We start from the raw sequence: 15,424 nt of genomic DNA, 5'->3' as shown, positions 1-15,424 counted from the left end.
AAGAAAAAGTGTATATCATGGCTATTGTGATTTATGGTGTGAAAAATAAAAAATTTAAAAAAAAAAAAAAAAAAAAAAAAAAAAAAAAAAGTATTGGGTTAAAAGTGTGTCTACTAATCTTAGAAATTGTAAAAAGGGAGAGCAGCTCCCAATAAGAAAGTTAATGAATATCTCTGTACAGATTTCAATGCCAAATCTGTCCAATGTGGGTGTTTAGGTTTGTCAGTATAATATACCCAGAAAATAATATATAAAATATTAACTGCCCAATAATGAAATCTAAGATTAGATAAAGCCATATTTCTTTAAGTTCTGCAAATGAAATTTACTCAACCTAGCATTTTTATGATTCCAGGTATAAGAAAAAAAATTAGAGTCAATATTGTGAAAAAAAATGATTTAAGAATAAAAACTGGAACTGCTTGAAATATATACAAAAATTTGGGTAAGCTATCATCTTGATAGCATTTGTGCGACCTATTAAAGTTATGGCCAATGGAGACCATCTAGAAAGTGTTTGTTTCACATAGTCAATCAAAGGAAGAAAATTGCATTTGTGATCTTAATCTCAAGACATGTAGAGTGTTCTTTAACCACTCTAAAAAGTATGTGCTCATAGAGAGGTACAATAATTTATTAAAATTCAATTGATCTCTAAGGATAAAATTAGGGGAGTTTGGGAATTGGAACTTCAGTCACTTCTCCCAGAGGAACTTTGGGAAAAGATTTTCGGAATGATTAATGCCTCTTCATTATGTGCTCAACACACATTGATTCAGTTTAAAGTGGTACATCGGGTTCATATGTCAAAAGATAAATTGGTCTGTATCTTTGCTAATGTTAGTCCTATGTGTGATGTAAATCACAAGCGGCCACATTAACACATATGTTTTGGTCTTGCTCAGTATTGGACAGATATTTTCAAGACTTTGTCAATTTTACTGGGTGTTAGATTGCAACCTAATCCATTGACTGCTATGTTTGAAATTATAGTTCCGGAGGTGGGTTGAGTTCCCACTTCTACACATTGAATTGTAGCCTTTACTACACTATTAGCCAGAAGAGCCACTTTATTTAAATGGAACAATCTGAATTCACCTATTTTAATGCAATGGTTCTCTCAAGTTATGTCATGTTTAAGTTTAGAAAAAATTAGAAGTTGCAGTTTTGATACCTCTGTTAAGTTTGAAGAGACCTGACGCCCTTTTATAAACTATTTCCGCATGAGTTAATCTGTATTTTGACTTTACCTTCCAGACTACTTTGGATTTCTGTTTTTTTTTTATTGGCAAGGACCAGCTAAACAGATCATTTTAGGTTCCCCAGTCTTCTTTTTTTTCTTTTGCTGTGTTTTTTTTGTTTATTTTGGTACGTTAAATGGGGTTTTAACAATTTTTTTCTCTTTCTTGAATATTCCAAATTGAGAAAGGGATAATATTGCTCAAAGCGTTATATTAAGCGTTGCAATATATAGATGTTTCTCTTTTAACTATTTGATTCTACATTCTATTCTCCTCATGCACTGTTTATTTCTGATATGTTTAATAAAAATATTGAAAAGGGAAAAAAATAGAGCCTAATGTGAAAGTAAATTGTAAAATCCAGGTGGCATGTTGGAATATGGACAAAATAGGTTGCAGAGAAAAGTAGAAAGGAATGAGATTACTCTCTGACCTGCTATTGACTCAATGAGTTGAAATGGCCTTCTCTGTCATGAGGCAATATAGAATATATAATGAGAGCCAGTTTGAATATCTCCAGATTTTCCTTTGACAAAGGTGTTACTGATCTATACCCACCGCCTTCCACCACCACCACCACCTGCTATTTGTGCAACCTCTCCATGATTTTCCAACAACTTCCCCACTCTGATTCTCCTGAATAAATCCCACAAAACTCTAAGGTTATGGGCCAGAATCTTGGCACTACTCTCTGGATTTAGCACTTGAATTCTTCTGCTATTCTCCTCTCAGTCCACCATTCAAAACCATCACAATCATCCATTAATTTACGAGTAACACATTTCCTTTCCATTCTAATCGTGATTCATTTTAGATACACCTTTGGATACCCTCCAAAGCTAAGAAAAATGAGAGGTTGATCTCATTGAAAAGTATAGAATTTCTTTAAGAGTTAACACCACGTTAATGTCTCTCCTATCAGTGCCCAAAAATAAGGAGATGAGAAATTTCTTTATCCATAATATGATTAATCTTTATAATTTGCCATGCATGAAGGCTGGAGAACCTTAACCACTGAATATATTCAAGATATGTATGGATATTTATTTTAGAAATTAATGGAATCAAACAATATGGAGTTAGCATAGATAAGTGATGTTGAATAAACAATTAGCTATTATCTCATTGAATGGCAGAACAGCCAGAAAATGCCAGATAGGTTTCTTCTGCTTTATTTCTTCTTCTGCCATTTTTATCAACTCTAAGTTGCATGCCTGCTGCAACAGTCCAATTCTTATTAGTGGATTCTAATACGTTCAGGTCATGGAATGGACTTGTGCTTGCTGTCAATCATTGAATGATTAATACACATCTTGAACATTTTATACATCCATTACACTACTCCCAGGAAGATTCCATTGTATTTATGTTGAAAAACTAGGGACCCTATGAGGAAACATACACCAACTTCTCTTAATTCGAACAAAAATGCTAGGGCTTTTTTTCTTTAGAGTGAAGAAGGTTGAGAGGTGACTTAATAGAGGCTTACAAGATTATGAGAAGCGTAGATATGGTGGACAGCCAGCACATTTTTTTTCCTGGCCAACAGCAGCAAATTCCAAAGGACATCTCTATAAGTTGAGAGAAGAAGAGACATCAAGAGTATATTTTTTTTAATGGAGAGTGGTTGGTGCCTGGAATTTATTGCCAGGGATAGTGGTGGAGGCTGGTACATAAGGACATTTGAAAGACTCAGACTGTTACATTGTCCCACTGTCTGCAATAGAAAGAAAAAAACACATTCAATAGTCAATTAAAATTATTAAGATTATATTGTCTGGAGAGGAAATATATTTAACCTAATTTATATCTTTGTATTTATTTTAGATTTTATTAACCTGACTTGTATGTTTGGATTATTTTAGATTTTAAATGTGTAGTCAAATGTGATCCTGGTTTCTACGGTAATGAACTTAGTGACACATGTGACATTTGCCATCCTGAATGCCATACATGCCATGGCCCCAGCTCTAAAGAATGTGATTCCTGCGAACATCCATTCAAACTTCAAGATGGAATATGCATTTTACCTTCTTCAGAAGTCTGTGAAGATGGAACCTACTGGGATGGTGAGTAGCATAATCAACAATCTGAAGTCAAATCTACACTTTTGTTTAAGCACTTAATGTAAACTTGTGATGATTAATAGATTTAGATGTACATTCCATTTTCCGTTCATGAGTTATCGCCAATAAGAAAATGACTGGATGGACACAAAATGCAAGACTTAGATTCCAGAAGCAAATAATTACAAATTGTTATATCTTAAAGAATTTTAAGGGAAAGGCTGTGGATGTTGTCCAGATTGACTTCACTAAGGCCTTTGACAAGGTCCCACATGGGAGTAAAAACACAAAATGCTGGAGAAGCTCCACAGGTCAAACAGTGTCCTTTATGTAGCAAAGGCAAAGATACATATCCGACGTTATGGGATTGAGCCCTTCATCAAAGTATGAGAAAATGGCAGCAATGGGAGGTTAGTCAGAAAGGTTCAGATGCTCGGTATTCATGGTGAGGTAGTAAACTTGATTTGACGTTGACTGGAGTGTGGTAGTGGATGGTTGCTTCTCAGACTGGAGGCATGTGCATCAGGAATCAGCGATGGGACCATTGTTGTTTGTCATCAATATCAATAAGCTTACAGAAGGATATGGACCAGCTGGAAAAGGGGGCTGAAAAATAGCAGATGGAATTTAATGCAGACAATTGTGAAGTGTTGCATTTTTGAAGGACAAATCAAGAAATGACATAAACATTAAATGATAGGGCACTGAGGAGTATGGTAGAATAGACAATCTGGGAATACTGACATAATTCCCTGAAACTGGTGTCAAAGGTAGATGGGGTTGTTAAGAGAGCTTTTGGCATATTGGCCTTCATAAATCAAACTTTTGAATTTGGATGTTATGGTAAAGGTATGTAAGACATTGATGAGGCCAAATTTGGAGTATTGTGTGCAGTTTTAGTCACCAAACTACAGGAAGGATATCAATAAGAATGAAAGATTGCAGAAAATATCTGCTAGGATGTTGGCCAGACTTCAGGAACTGAGTTAACTTCAGGAAAGTTAAGCAGGTTAGGACTGGCACACAGAAGAATGAGGGGAGATTTGATGGAGGTATTTAAAATTATGAGGGGGATAGATAGATTAAATGTAAGTAGGCTTTTTCCACTGAGGGTAGATGAGATACAAAGCAGATGACATGGTTAAAGGTGAAAGGGGAAAAGTTTTGGGGAACATTAGAGGGAACGTCTCCACAAAGGAAGTGGTGGGTGTATGGAATAAGCTGGTGAACGTGGCTCAATTTTAGCATTTAAGAAGAGTTTGGACAGGTACATGGATTGGAGGGGTATGGAAGACAATGGACTGGATGCAGGTCAGTGGGACTAGGCAGAATAATTGTTCAGCACAGGCTAGAAAGGCCAAAGATGCCTGTTTCTGTGCTGCAGTGTTCTATGGTTCTAAATTTTAAATTTGTATTTTAATTTTTAATTTAGACATGCAGCACAGTAACAGGCCATTTCGGCCCAGTTTGCCCAATTTACACCCACTTAACCTACACCCCTAGTATATTTTGAACAGTGGAAGGAAACTGGAGACCCCGGGGAAAACTCAGGGACAATGTACCAACTCCTTACATACAGCACGGGATTCAAACCCTGTTCTGGTCCCCATCGCTGGTGCTGCAAAGCCATTGTGCTAACCGCTACGCCAACCATGCTGCCCTGTAGAATACTAAACCATTTCTGACTATCAATAGGATATTAATACTTCAAACTGACAAGATCTCATAGACAAGTTATTCTCGTGTATTTATTGTATCACAGTGCTTGGACGAAGCAGATTGTCAGGATCCAGTATATACATGACGAATTGTTTAGTTATAGGATGTGCAAAGTGTTATAATCATTCACTCTCTTGATTTCTCTGTCCAAGAATTAATCAGATCAATTGTTACATTGGAATCATTAATATAGAAAAATTAACTGAGCTGACCTGCTCAGTGTTTCAGCATTCTCTGCTAGCTCATGAGACTTCTTTCCCCCATCATTTCACACTGATCATCTTTAAAATGCCAAATTTTTAATGTCATTCTTGATGAAAGGTTTTAATCCGAATCATTGACAATTCCTTTCCCACCCCAACAGATTCAAGATTGACGGGAGGGGGGAGGTAGGGAGGGTGGGATGGGAGGGGTGGGGGGGAGAAAATGGCACTGTATATGTGTGAAAAGGAAAAAGTGTGTATCATGGTTAATGTGATTTATGGTGTGAAAAATAAAAATTAAAAAAAAAACAGATTCAAGATTTAGCATTCTTTTATTGTCATTTAATAAAACGGTTGTAATATTGTGCAAAATTGCATTTAGTTTGCCATTAAGCAGACAAAGATTCACTCGGTAGAAATTGCCTGGCACTACTTACTATCAGAGAAAGAGATGCAAAAGAGAGTCCCTTCAGAGTCATTGAGTGTCCGTGGATTTACCTCCAGCACTCCTGCAGCCTCTGCAGCCATACAAACTTAAGTCCAAACCATCAGTAACCTGAGCTCCAGATCCAAACTTCCGACACGATCAGCACCACCTCACATCCCAAATCCCATACCTGGTACCCCTTCAGCCAATCTCTAGCAGCCTCATGTGAGTCACCAATAGCTCACCGCCTGTGTGTTCTTCAGCCATAGAGGCCCACACTGGTTTTCCGCCATCGTAACCATCCCGTAGGGCCGTCACCTCTGCTTTTCCTTCTCGATCGAGGGTATTCTCCCCATTACAGGTGCTCTACGCCAGTCCGCAGCTTCCCTGGAGTTTGTAACCCCTTCAAACCCACTGCTGAACCCAGGCATTGCCATCTTGGGCACAGACCCCGCAGTCGCAGGATTTTGAAATAAAGCACCGTTGGCTCATTTAGCAGGCCATTTAATGCCTGTACAGAGCTGTCAGTAGTTTGATTGGGCAGAAGAACCCTGCGGAGGAGCACTGGGTCTCCACTCCCTGTTCTCCCTGGGTCTACAGCAGCAGCAATGCCATTTTTTTTTAATGCTGCTTGCACCTTGAGTTCCTCTGGCCGATTATTCTTTTTGCTCCTAATTCTTAAACTCTTACTAATCCTTCAGCAATCCTTACCATTCCAAATGTTAAAAAGAAACAATCTAAAAACATTGTTTAAAAACTGTTAATGAGAAACAATGTAGTTGACTGAAGTAAGAAAGTAAAGCCAGGTTTCCACGAAGCTATCTTGTCTGGATATTGCTACCAGAGTGTATTGCTGCAGAAGCAGGTGGTGGATAGCTGATATTGTGATTGGTAGCATTGACATTTACCACACAATTGGAAGCAATGCCATTGCAGCAGAGAGGACATTTTATCATGTGTAGGTGATTAATTTTTTAAAAATCTGCATATAAAACATTCATTAACTTATTGAAACTGAGTAGAGAAAACACTGCCTTATTCTACTGGACTGACATAATGCAAACTTGCACTCTAATTTTCATTTAGCTAAAGAAAAAACCTGTTTTCGCTGTGATGACTTGTGTAAGACATGCACAGGAGAAGGATGGAATGAATGCACCAGCTGTCCTTCAGGTATTAATCCCCAAGATTGCCTCTTACTTCAAACAAAAATATCAAGTTATTCATTGTTAAAACATCAATCTTCAGGCAACACTTCCTGTGTTTTAAGTTGGGTTCTCAAATTTGTGTGATGCCTCAGTTTCCTATTTTTGGAACCTAGTGCACCCCTGATCAGATATGACATTAACTAAATACAATATCAATACAATAGTATCCCTTAATTTCTCAGATGCCCATTCCCAATTTTCATCATACCACACCATTATCCATCTTAATATCGTATATGAGTGAAACAGTCACCTTGATTACAGTATGCCACCAAGTTGCAGGTTCCTGTGTTGAGAGATATTTCCTTTAGGACCAGAGCTGAGATTGATTAATGCATGTTGGATACTTTTTGCCACCAGGGCGATCAAGTATTTCATCTGTCCGTCCTCAGGCAAGTTAAAGCATTACATTAAATCCTCTATCAAAAGAATTATGTCACATCTGGTTTATCAGAAAGTCTTTCAAAAAAGGTATCTCATTGGCTATTGAGGCACAGTTAGAAACATTTTTTTTGTCAAAAATATGCTTACTTTTAGTAATTCTTGCATTGGTTTCGTAGATAAAATTTTGCAGGAAAATATGAAATTTAATTCCCCAGACCTTCTATTGTTAATCATAGATTGTGCCTCTTTCTCATGAAGTCTTTTTTAATTGGAATAAATTACTGCTGAATAATATGGACTATTTTAACATCTGTCACTGTTTAACTACTGGCATGTCTCTTCCCAGTACACCTTGGGAAACTCACCTTCATACCATTATAATTCCCCTAATTTCAGTTAGAGGATGGTTTTAGTCCATTCCTATATTTGGAACTTGCTCATAATGTGGTCACCTATGTGTGAGCGGATCTTTAACTGTAAGGATCCTCATTAATTTTTTAATTTTTCCTCGTTAAACATGACCAAACTAAAATAGTTCCCATAGAGGTTACGTAACATAATGTTCTAACAAGGAATCCTTGGTGGCTTCCACAATTTTTTTTTCATGTTACTCATCAGTTTAGTTCATTCAATCAATATGTAGATCTACCACACCATGTTTTGTGGTGGATACACCTATCTAATCCTATTTATGCTTGGCAATTTGTATATGACTCATGTAATATCCAGCTCATGTCCAATCCACTCTTTCCTGGTCAACAGGAATTATCCTTAATCTTACGTGTCAATGATATTTCATTTCATTTTCCTAATTGCTTGCTCCTGTTCCTCTATATGTCTGAGGAAATTTAGCCAGTTCTATTTGCCTTTTCCTGTCACATGCTTCGTATTTTTTTCCTGATAGAACCTTCAATATCCTTTGTCATCCAATGTTTCCTAATGTAAGGACAGAGTCATCCCATCTTTGACTTTCATCCTCCTGCAGATTCACACTTGAAACACTCCCATGAGACCATGTTATAAGATAAGGCCTTAAGAATAATTAGAGATTAAGTAAAAGCATTATTTTTTATGTTGTCTAGGATTATATCTTGCCAACAATGAACTATGTGTCGAGAGTTGTCCAAAGCAAAGTTTTGCAAGTTCAATTACTGGAAGGTGTGAGCCATGTGAAGAAGGTTGTGAGATTTGTTCAGGAAACAAGACTAACTGCCAGCAATGTATGGTGATACAACGACGTCCATTTTACCTGCATATGGGGAAGTGTCTAAGTGAATGTCCACGGTAAGTACATGACAAGCAAAAACAGGGTGATGAAAATATATGTGCTGTTTATTAATATTAGGGTAAATTCCCTGAAACAGCTAAATTTAATTTCGGAGAGCTTAATAGTCTATGTTACACCTTGAAACTCCAATACTTGGAGCATTCTGAAGAGTACATAGTAAATGGAACATTACAGCAGAGTACAGGAACTTTGGCCCATGATGTTGTGCTGATGTATATAAGCCTACTCATCAATCTAAACCGTCCCTACCACATACCTAAAACCCTCTATATTTCTTACATCCATATGCCTCTTTTTAATATCCCTGTTGTACAAACCACCACCAGCGCACCTGACAATGGATTTCAGGCACTCACTTCTTTTTGTGTAAAAAAAACCCACATAAACCTAACATCTCCCCTAAACATTAATCTCCTCACCTTAAACGGATGTTCTCTGATCTTTGCTACTGTAGCCCCTGGAAAAAACATTCTGGCTGTCCACCCTATCTATGACTCTCATAATCTTGTAGACCTCTATTAAATCACATTTTATCCTTCATTCCAAAGAGAAAACCCCTAGCTCTATTAACCTTTCCTCATAAGACACATTCTCCAATCCAGGCAACATCCTGGTAAATTTCCACATCCTTCCTGTACAATGCTGACCAGACTGAACACAATATTCCAAGTGTGGTCTAACCAGAGTTTTATAGAACTGCAACTCTATAAAACTCAATCCCTGAAATTATGAAGGCCAGCATATCATAAGCCTTATCAACTACCCTATCAACCTGGTCGGCAACCTTGTGAGATCTATGGATTTGGATTCCTCTGTTCTTCCTCACTGTTAAGGATCCTGCCATTGACCATGTACACGACCTTCAAGTTTGTTCTTCCAAAATGTATCAATTCACATTTATCTGGATTGAAATGCATCTGGTGGTTCTCAACCCAATTCTGTATCTTCTCTATAGCCTGTGGTTATCCACAACAACCTTCTACAGCACCTCAACACCTCAAACCTTCATGTCATTTGCAAACTTACTGACCGATCATTCCACTTCGGCGAAGTCACTTATAGAAATCTCAAAGAGCAGGAGTCCCAGAACAGATCTGCGCAGAATTCCACTAGTCTCTTACCTCAATGCAGAATACATTCCTTCCACTACTATCCTCTGCTTTATGCACCTTTTCAAATGCCTTACTAAAATCCAAATAGACCGCATCTATCTTCCTACCTTTATCAATTTCTTTTGTCACTTCCTCAAAAAACTCAATTAGGCTTTTGAGGAACAATTTTCCCCTCACAAAGCCATGCTGACTATTCCTAAGAAGACTGTTTCCTGAAATGCTCATAAATCATGTCCCTAATAATCTTCTCCAATAGTTTACCCTCCACTGACATAAAACTCACTGGTCTATGTTTCTTATAACAAGGGGACAACATTTTCCAATCCTCCAGCAGGGAGAACACAAAGATCATTGCCAACACCCTAGCAATCTCTTCCCTTGCTTCTTGTAGTAACCTAGGGTATATGTCATCTAGTCTCAATGATATCAATCTGAATGTTTTCAAGTCGATTGAGGCCTTCCTCTTTCATAATCTTAACATGCTCCAGTACACAAATCAGTTCGATACCCACCTCACATTCACCAAGGTCCCTCCTTCTGGTTAACACTGAAGCAAAGTATTCATTTAAGACCTCCCCTACCTCCTCTGTAGGCACACATTGCCTCCTTTATTCTTAAGCAGCCCATATTCCCTTAAGTCATCCTCTTTTTCTTCACTTATACATAGAATGCTTTAAGGTTTTACTTAATCTTTCTTGTGCCCCCTTCTAGCTTTCCATAGTCCTTTAAGTTCCTCCCTGGCTACCATATCATTTTTATGAGTCCTTTCTGACTTTTCCTCTTAACTAGCTGCCTCAACTTTTTGGTCAACCGCGGTTCCCTTATCCTACCATACTCTCAATGGGATAAACCTATCCAGAACCCTACACAAGTGGTCCCTGAACATCCTCCACATTAGTGCTTTTCTCCCAAAAATATCTGTTCCCAATTTACTCTCCCCTGTTACTACATAATCCCATCAAAATTATCCCTTCCCCAATTAAACACAACCATTTTGTTTACTTCTGTCCTTGACCATAACTATACTGAAGGTCAGAGAGTTGTGGTCACTGTCACCAAAATGCTGCTCTTCTGAGAGGTCTGTCACCTGACTGGTTCATTACCCAGTACTAGAGCAACATGGCCTCTCCTCTACTTGGCTTATCCATGTACTGTGTCAGGAACCCATCTAGATTCACCTGAAAAATTCAGCCCCATCTATCTCTCTTGCAGTAAGGAGGTGCCAGTCAATATTATGAAAGTCACCCATAACAACAACGCCTTTATTTTTGCACCATTCCAAATTTTGGTGATTTATCGGCTCCTCGTTTTCCTGAGGGTATTTGTGGGCCTACAGTCCACTCTCAATAGAGTAATTATTCTCTTCTTGTTTTTGACTCCTCCCCCTCCCCCACGCTGACTGAATGGACAATCCCGCCACAATGTCCCCCTTTCTGAACCTTTGATATTATTCCTGATTATTAATGCTATTTTCACTCCCTACTCACCACCATCAATTTTTATCTCCCTTCCCATCTCCTTTGAAACACCTAAACCCCAATACAGATCCTTATCTCTTTATCCATGATTCCGAAAACCAAACTTTTTTTTTACTGCGTGTACAGTATATTTTCAGGTGTTCTAGAAAGAGCAAGGAGGGAATGCAACTCTGGTGGAAAGTGGGGAGAGAGCAAGGAGAGAATGTGGCTCAGGTGGCGAGCAGGGAGGGAACAGCAGTGTGACTTGGGTGGGAGAGTGGGGAGAGAGTGAGGAGAGAATGCAACCTGAAGAGTGTGGAGGCCCAGAGGGGGCAAGGAGAGTCAGGGCCCACCAAGCCACTGGGACCAGAGGGTGAATGGACCTGGGTGCTGAGCTCCACAGCCTAGGAAGAAGGAGGAGAAAAGCAAATCAGCGCTGAGGAGAAGGTGGTGCCATAGGGAGAGAAGCTGAGAGGATGCCAGGAAGCGGCTGAGCCCAAGCAGCAGCAAGAGCTGGGCCTGAGAGAGGAGCAGATGATGGGAAGCCCCCAGCAGATGAGCTGGTGTAGAGGGACCAGGTGATGGGAAACAACTCAACGGCAGCTGGGCCAAAAGGAGGCAGACAAGGGCACAGTGGACCCCAGAAGGGTGAGCCTCTTTTTGTATTAATGCAGGATCAATGGCTGTCTTCATTACCCATAATCCCCCAGAGCAGTTCCAGGTGCATGGGAGATTATGGGTAAAGAAGACGGCCATTGCTCATTGATCCGGCTTCAATGTGGCGTCGCCCCATAAAAGGACTTGTGTTTTGTATGAATCTGTACCACTGCTATTTAATTCCATAATAATCTGAATACCGAGAAATGTCCAGTCCAAGGGATCTCAGATAAAAGCATAAGCACCTGTATCTGCATCAGCCAATCCTGACATTGTATCAGCCAAGTTTCTGATACAGTCAAAACATCATAATTGGACAAACTCATCCATGCTCTGTTCTTTATACCTTATTCTTGAATTGAATAAAGCACATTTCAATCCTTCCAATTGATTACATTTCTGCTTCCTTCACTGCCTGTCCCTCCTCACAATCTTTCTACCTGCAACAGGAAGTCATGAGTGCCATTTGTTACGTGGATACTGTCAACCTTACCTTTGTTTAATAAATCACAGTCCATAAGTATTGGAATATTTATCCTGGTTTTCAACTGAAAGAGTAGAAATTTGGACAGATAACATAAGGCATATGGTTCAAAATGGTATATAATTTGCCTTGTCACATTCACCAAACAATTAAGCATGCGCCAACCAGTGAAACTTGGACAATGGACAATGTTCACTGCTCCTTCAGACAACCTTAACATGCCATTAAAAGTACAATTTCAAATTAAGTGAATATTTGATTTTTTAAAAATTCTTTTTCAATTTCAATTTCAGTTCATTACTTTTGACCAAATCTTTTGACCAAATCTGCTCAGATCCTATGCATTGTGTTAAAAAATTTAAAAAAAAAATTAGTTACAACCAATGGCAGTGGAACCCCATCACTCTGGCCAAAACTTCTTCTCACTGCTCTATTTGAGAAGAAGGAATAGAAGCTTGAAGTCCAGTACCTCTGAGTTCCACTCCCTTCCCCTTCCCATTCTTTTATTCTCAAGCTCGCCGGCATTTTCTCAATCTTTGATGAAGGGTTCAAGTCCAAAACGTCAGTTAGGTATTTCTACATAAAGAACACTTTGACCTTGTAAGTCTCTCTAGCATTGTGTGGTTTTACTTCAACCTTGGTGTCCACAGAATTCTGTGTTTTACCTCTTAGTTCAAAATACCTTATTTTCCCCACAGCTATCAAGCTCTTGAACCTCCCCATACCACCTTACTCATAAGCACAAAAAAGACCGGGGGGGCGGGGTGTAAAACACAAAAGTCTGCAGATGCTGTGATTGTAGTAAAAACACAGAAATACAGGAGGAACTCATCTGGTCTCACAGCACCCATAGGAGGTAAGGGTGAATTACCGACGTTTTGGTCCTGAGGCCTTCCTCAAGCTGTGTGAAAAAAAAGCAGACAGGGGCCTATATTAAAAGGCTGGTGAAAAGGGGAGGGGAGGAGTACAGACCAACAGACAAAAGGTGTTGACACCATAGAAATTACCCTTTATTTCTTGCACCAGTGTTTTAACTGCGAATATTTATTATCTGTCTATCTTTTACATTTGTTGTCCCTTTCCATATTGGGGTCATTTAATAAATACCATTGTAGTTGTTTTATTTACCAAAGGTACCTGTTTGGCTGCAGTAAGTAAGAATTTTGCTGTGTATGTGCATTTTCCTTATGTGTATGATTTGAAGTGTTAATCGACATCTTCAAAAATTATCACTGTTTTTCCAGCACTGAACATTTTCCATCAGATCAATGGCACTACCATACAAAATTGTTTGATTGAATTGAGGTGGGAACTATTAGTGCCATAAGACTCCAAGACCATTATCTATAAGATAATGTTGTCTCCTTTTCGATGGGCCTTGCTGTCTTTACTGCAGCCTGAGAAATAATTTTGATGTTTGCTGAAGGTTTACTATTAACTGTCATTTCAGATAAACAACACCCACAACAAAGCATTGAGGGAAGTAGGAATGATTTACGTGGATTGTTTTAATTTTAATTAATGAAAAAAACTAATTTTGACCTGCAGCAAGTTAACTGGACTTTCCTGCCCATGAGATTGCACATCCCAGACCTATTAACCTCATATTTCTCTGGAACATGGGAGGAAACCAGAGCACCCAGACAAAACCCACACAGATGTAGGGAGGATGTACAAACTTTTTGCCGACAGCACTAGAGTCGAACCCAGCTGATGGTGTTGTAATAACTACACCATCCTGAGTTATTCTTTGAACTGAAACCTATTTTATTTTTTGCTGTATCTAAATTACAATACTTTTTTTTTGATAGGCAATATTTTAAACGTGCCGATAATACCTGTTCAAAATGTAATGATGCCTGTGAACAATGTGAAGTTAGTCCCACAAACTGCCAGTCCTGTGTCAAGCCCTTCATTCTGGAGAACAAAAGATGTCAAATGAAATGCTCCAGAAAGCATTATGCATCAGATGGACTTTGTAAACATTGTCCTATGAATTGTGAAGAGTGTGATGAGAATAGTTGTACAGGTAGGACTGACTACATAATCTATATGTCAATATATTCACAGTCATTGTATTTTGAAAGAAAAACTGTAACATAAAAATGTTATGTTTTAAATGTGGTGTTAACACTTCAAGGAACTTCCAAAGTTTCCAGAGGTCCATTAACCCTATCTAATGGATCAATTTGCTTGAATTATTTTAAACTGCAGCCCACCGTTGTCTACAAAGTCTGTAACTCTCTTTATTTTTCTGGGTTTTTTTATTACACAGTAGAAGGTGATTCTGGCCTTTGAAACCCATGCCACCTAATTTCACCATTAATTGAAAATCCCATATATTTTGGAGGTGGGAGGAAACTGGAATCAAAAATCCATGCAGGTCATAGGGACAATGCAAAATTCCTTACAGTCAGAGCCAGATTCGAACTCCGATCACTGATGCTGCAATAACGTGGCACTAACTGCTACACTAACAGGTGCCCTCAATTCCTATAAATATTTGCCAATTTCTATAAATGTTTGACAATTTATCTGTGAAATGATGAAATTATATTTTCCTCACTATTCCCTGATGATTATATTGTGAAAGACTTTGTTTATTTGAGACTTGACGTCTGTAAATTGATGGTGACAAATGATAACCAACTTGTATTCCAACTCCATTTGCAAGAAATTGAGCTGTGTTTGTGATCGACAAATGATGCAGACCAATCGTATAACCATGTCCTATATAAAAGTACTGTACATAGATCCACCTTCAGTTAAGTTCTCCTTATTTCTTCTTCTTACCCCTCAGTGTGGGTTCCCTTAATGCCCAACACTACCCAGTCCAATTTTAATCTTGAACTCCTTGTTCACCATTATGCAAAGTTCACAACTAATTACTCTGGCCGAGCATTGTCTACTTTCTATTGGGCCTAATCATTGGTATTTTTATTAGACAAAAATTAATTCACTAAACTTACTAAATTCATTTCATTTAGAATTCTTTCTCTAAATCCACCTTGCAGCAAGACAAATATTCACTGTATGTCGGTAACAGATGCAGGAATAATTATACATCCATTTTCCAATATTAAATCCAATAAGAATAAATAAAAGGTGGGATAGCTCATGATTGCAAAAATATAAACACATGGTCATTAATCTATTAATAGGCTAGAGCCTAATTTTT

General features: G+C 38.4%; 1 protein-coding gene across 4 annotated transcripts in view; it reads left to right on the top strand.

The window, feature by feature from the left end:
• pcsk5b (proprotein convertase subtilisin/kexin type 5b) overlaps window positions 1-15,424 on the top strand; it is a 430,761-nt gene that overhangs the window by 378,465 nt on the left and 36,872 nt on the right. For all 4 annotated transcript variants that reach the window (XM_069930561.1, XM_069930563.1, XM_069930567.1 and 1 more), the window contains 4 exons: window positions 3,107-3,310; window positions 6,743-6,829; window positions 8,331-8,532; window positions 14,058-14,275. In XM_069930561.1, the coding sequence (XP_069786662.1) occupies window positions 3,107-3,310; window positions 6,743-6,829; window positions 8,331-8,532; window positions 14,058-14,275 (711 nt within the window). The remainder of the gene's footprint in view (window positions 1-3,106; window positions 3,311-6,742; window positions 6,830-8,330; window positions 8,533-14,057; window positions 14,276-15,424) is intronic.

Source organism: Narcine bancroftii, chromosome 1 (assembly GCF_036971445.1).
Source record: "Narcine bancroftii isolate sNarBan1 chromosome 1, sNarBan1.hap1, whole genome shotgun sequence".
Taxonomy (NCBI): Eukaryota; Metazoa; Chordata; class Chondrichthyes; order Torpediniformes; family Narcinidae; genus Narcine; species Narcine bancroftii.
Note: the sequence above shows the minus strand (reverse complement) of the source record. Positions and strands in the feature narration are given on the sequence as shown.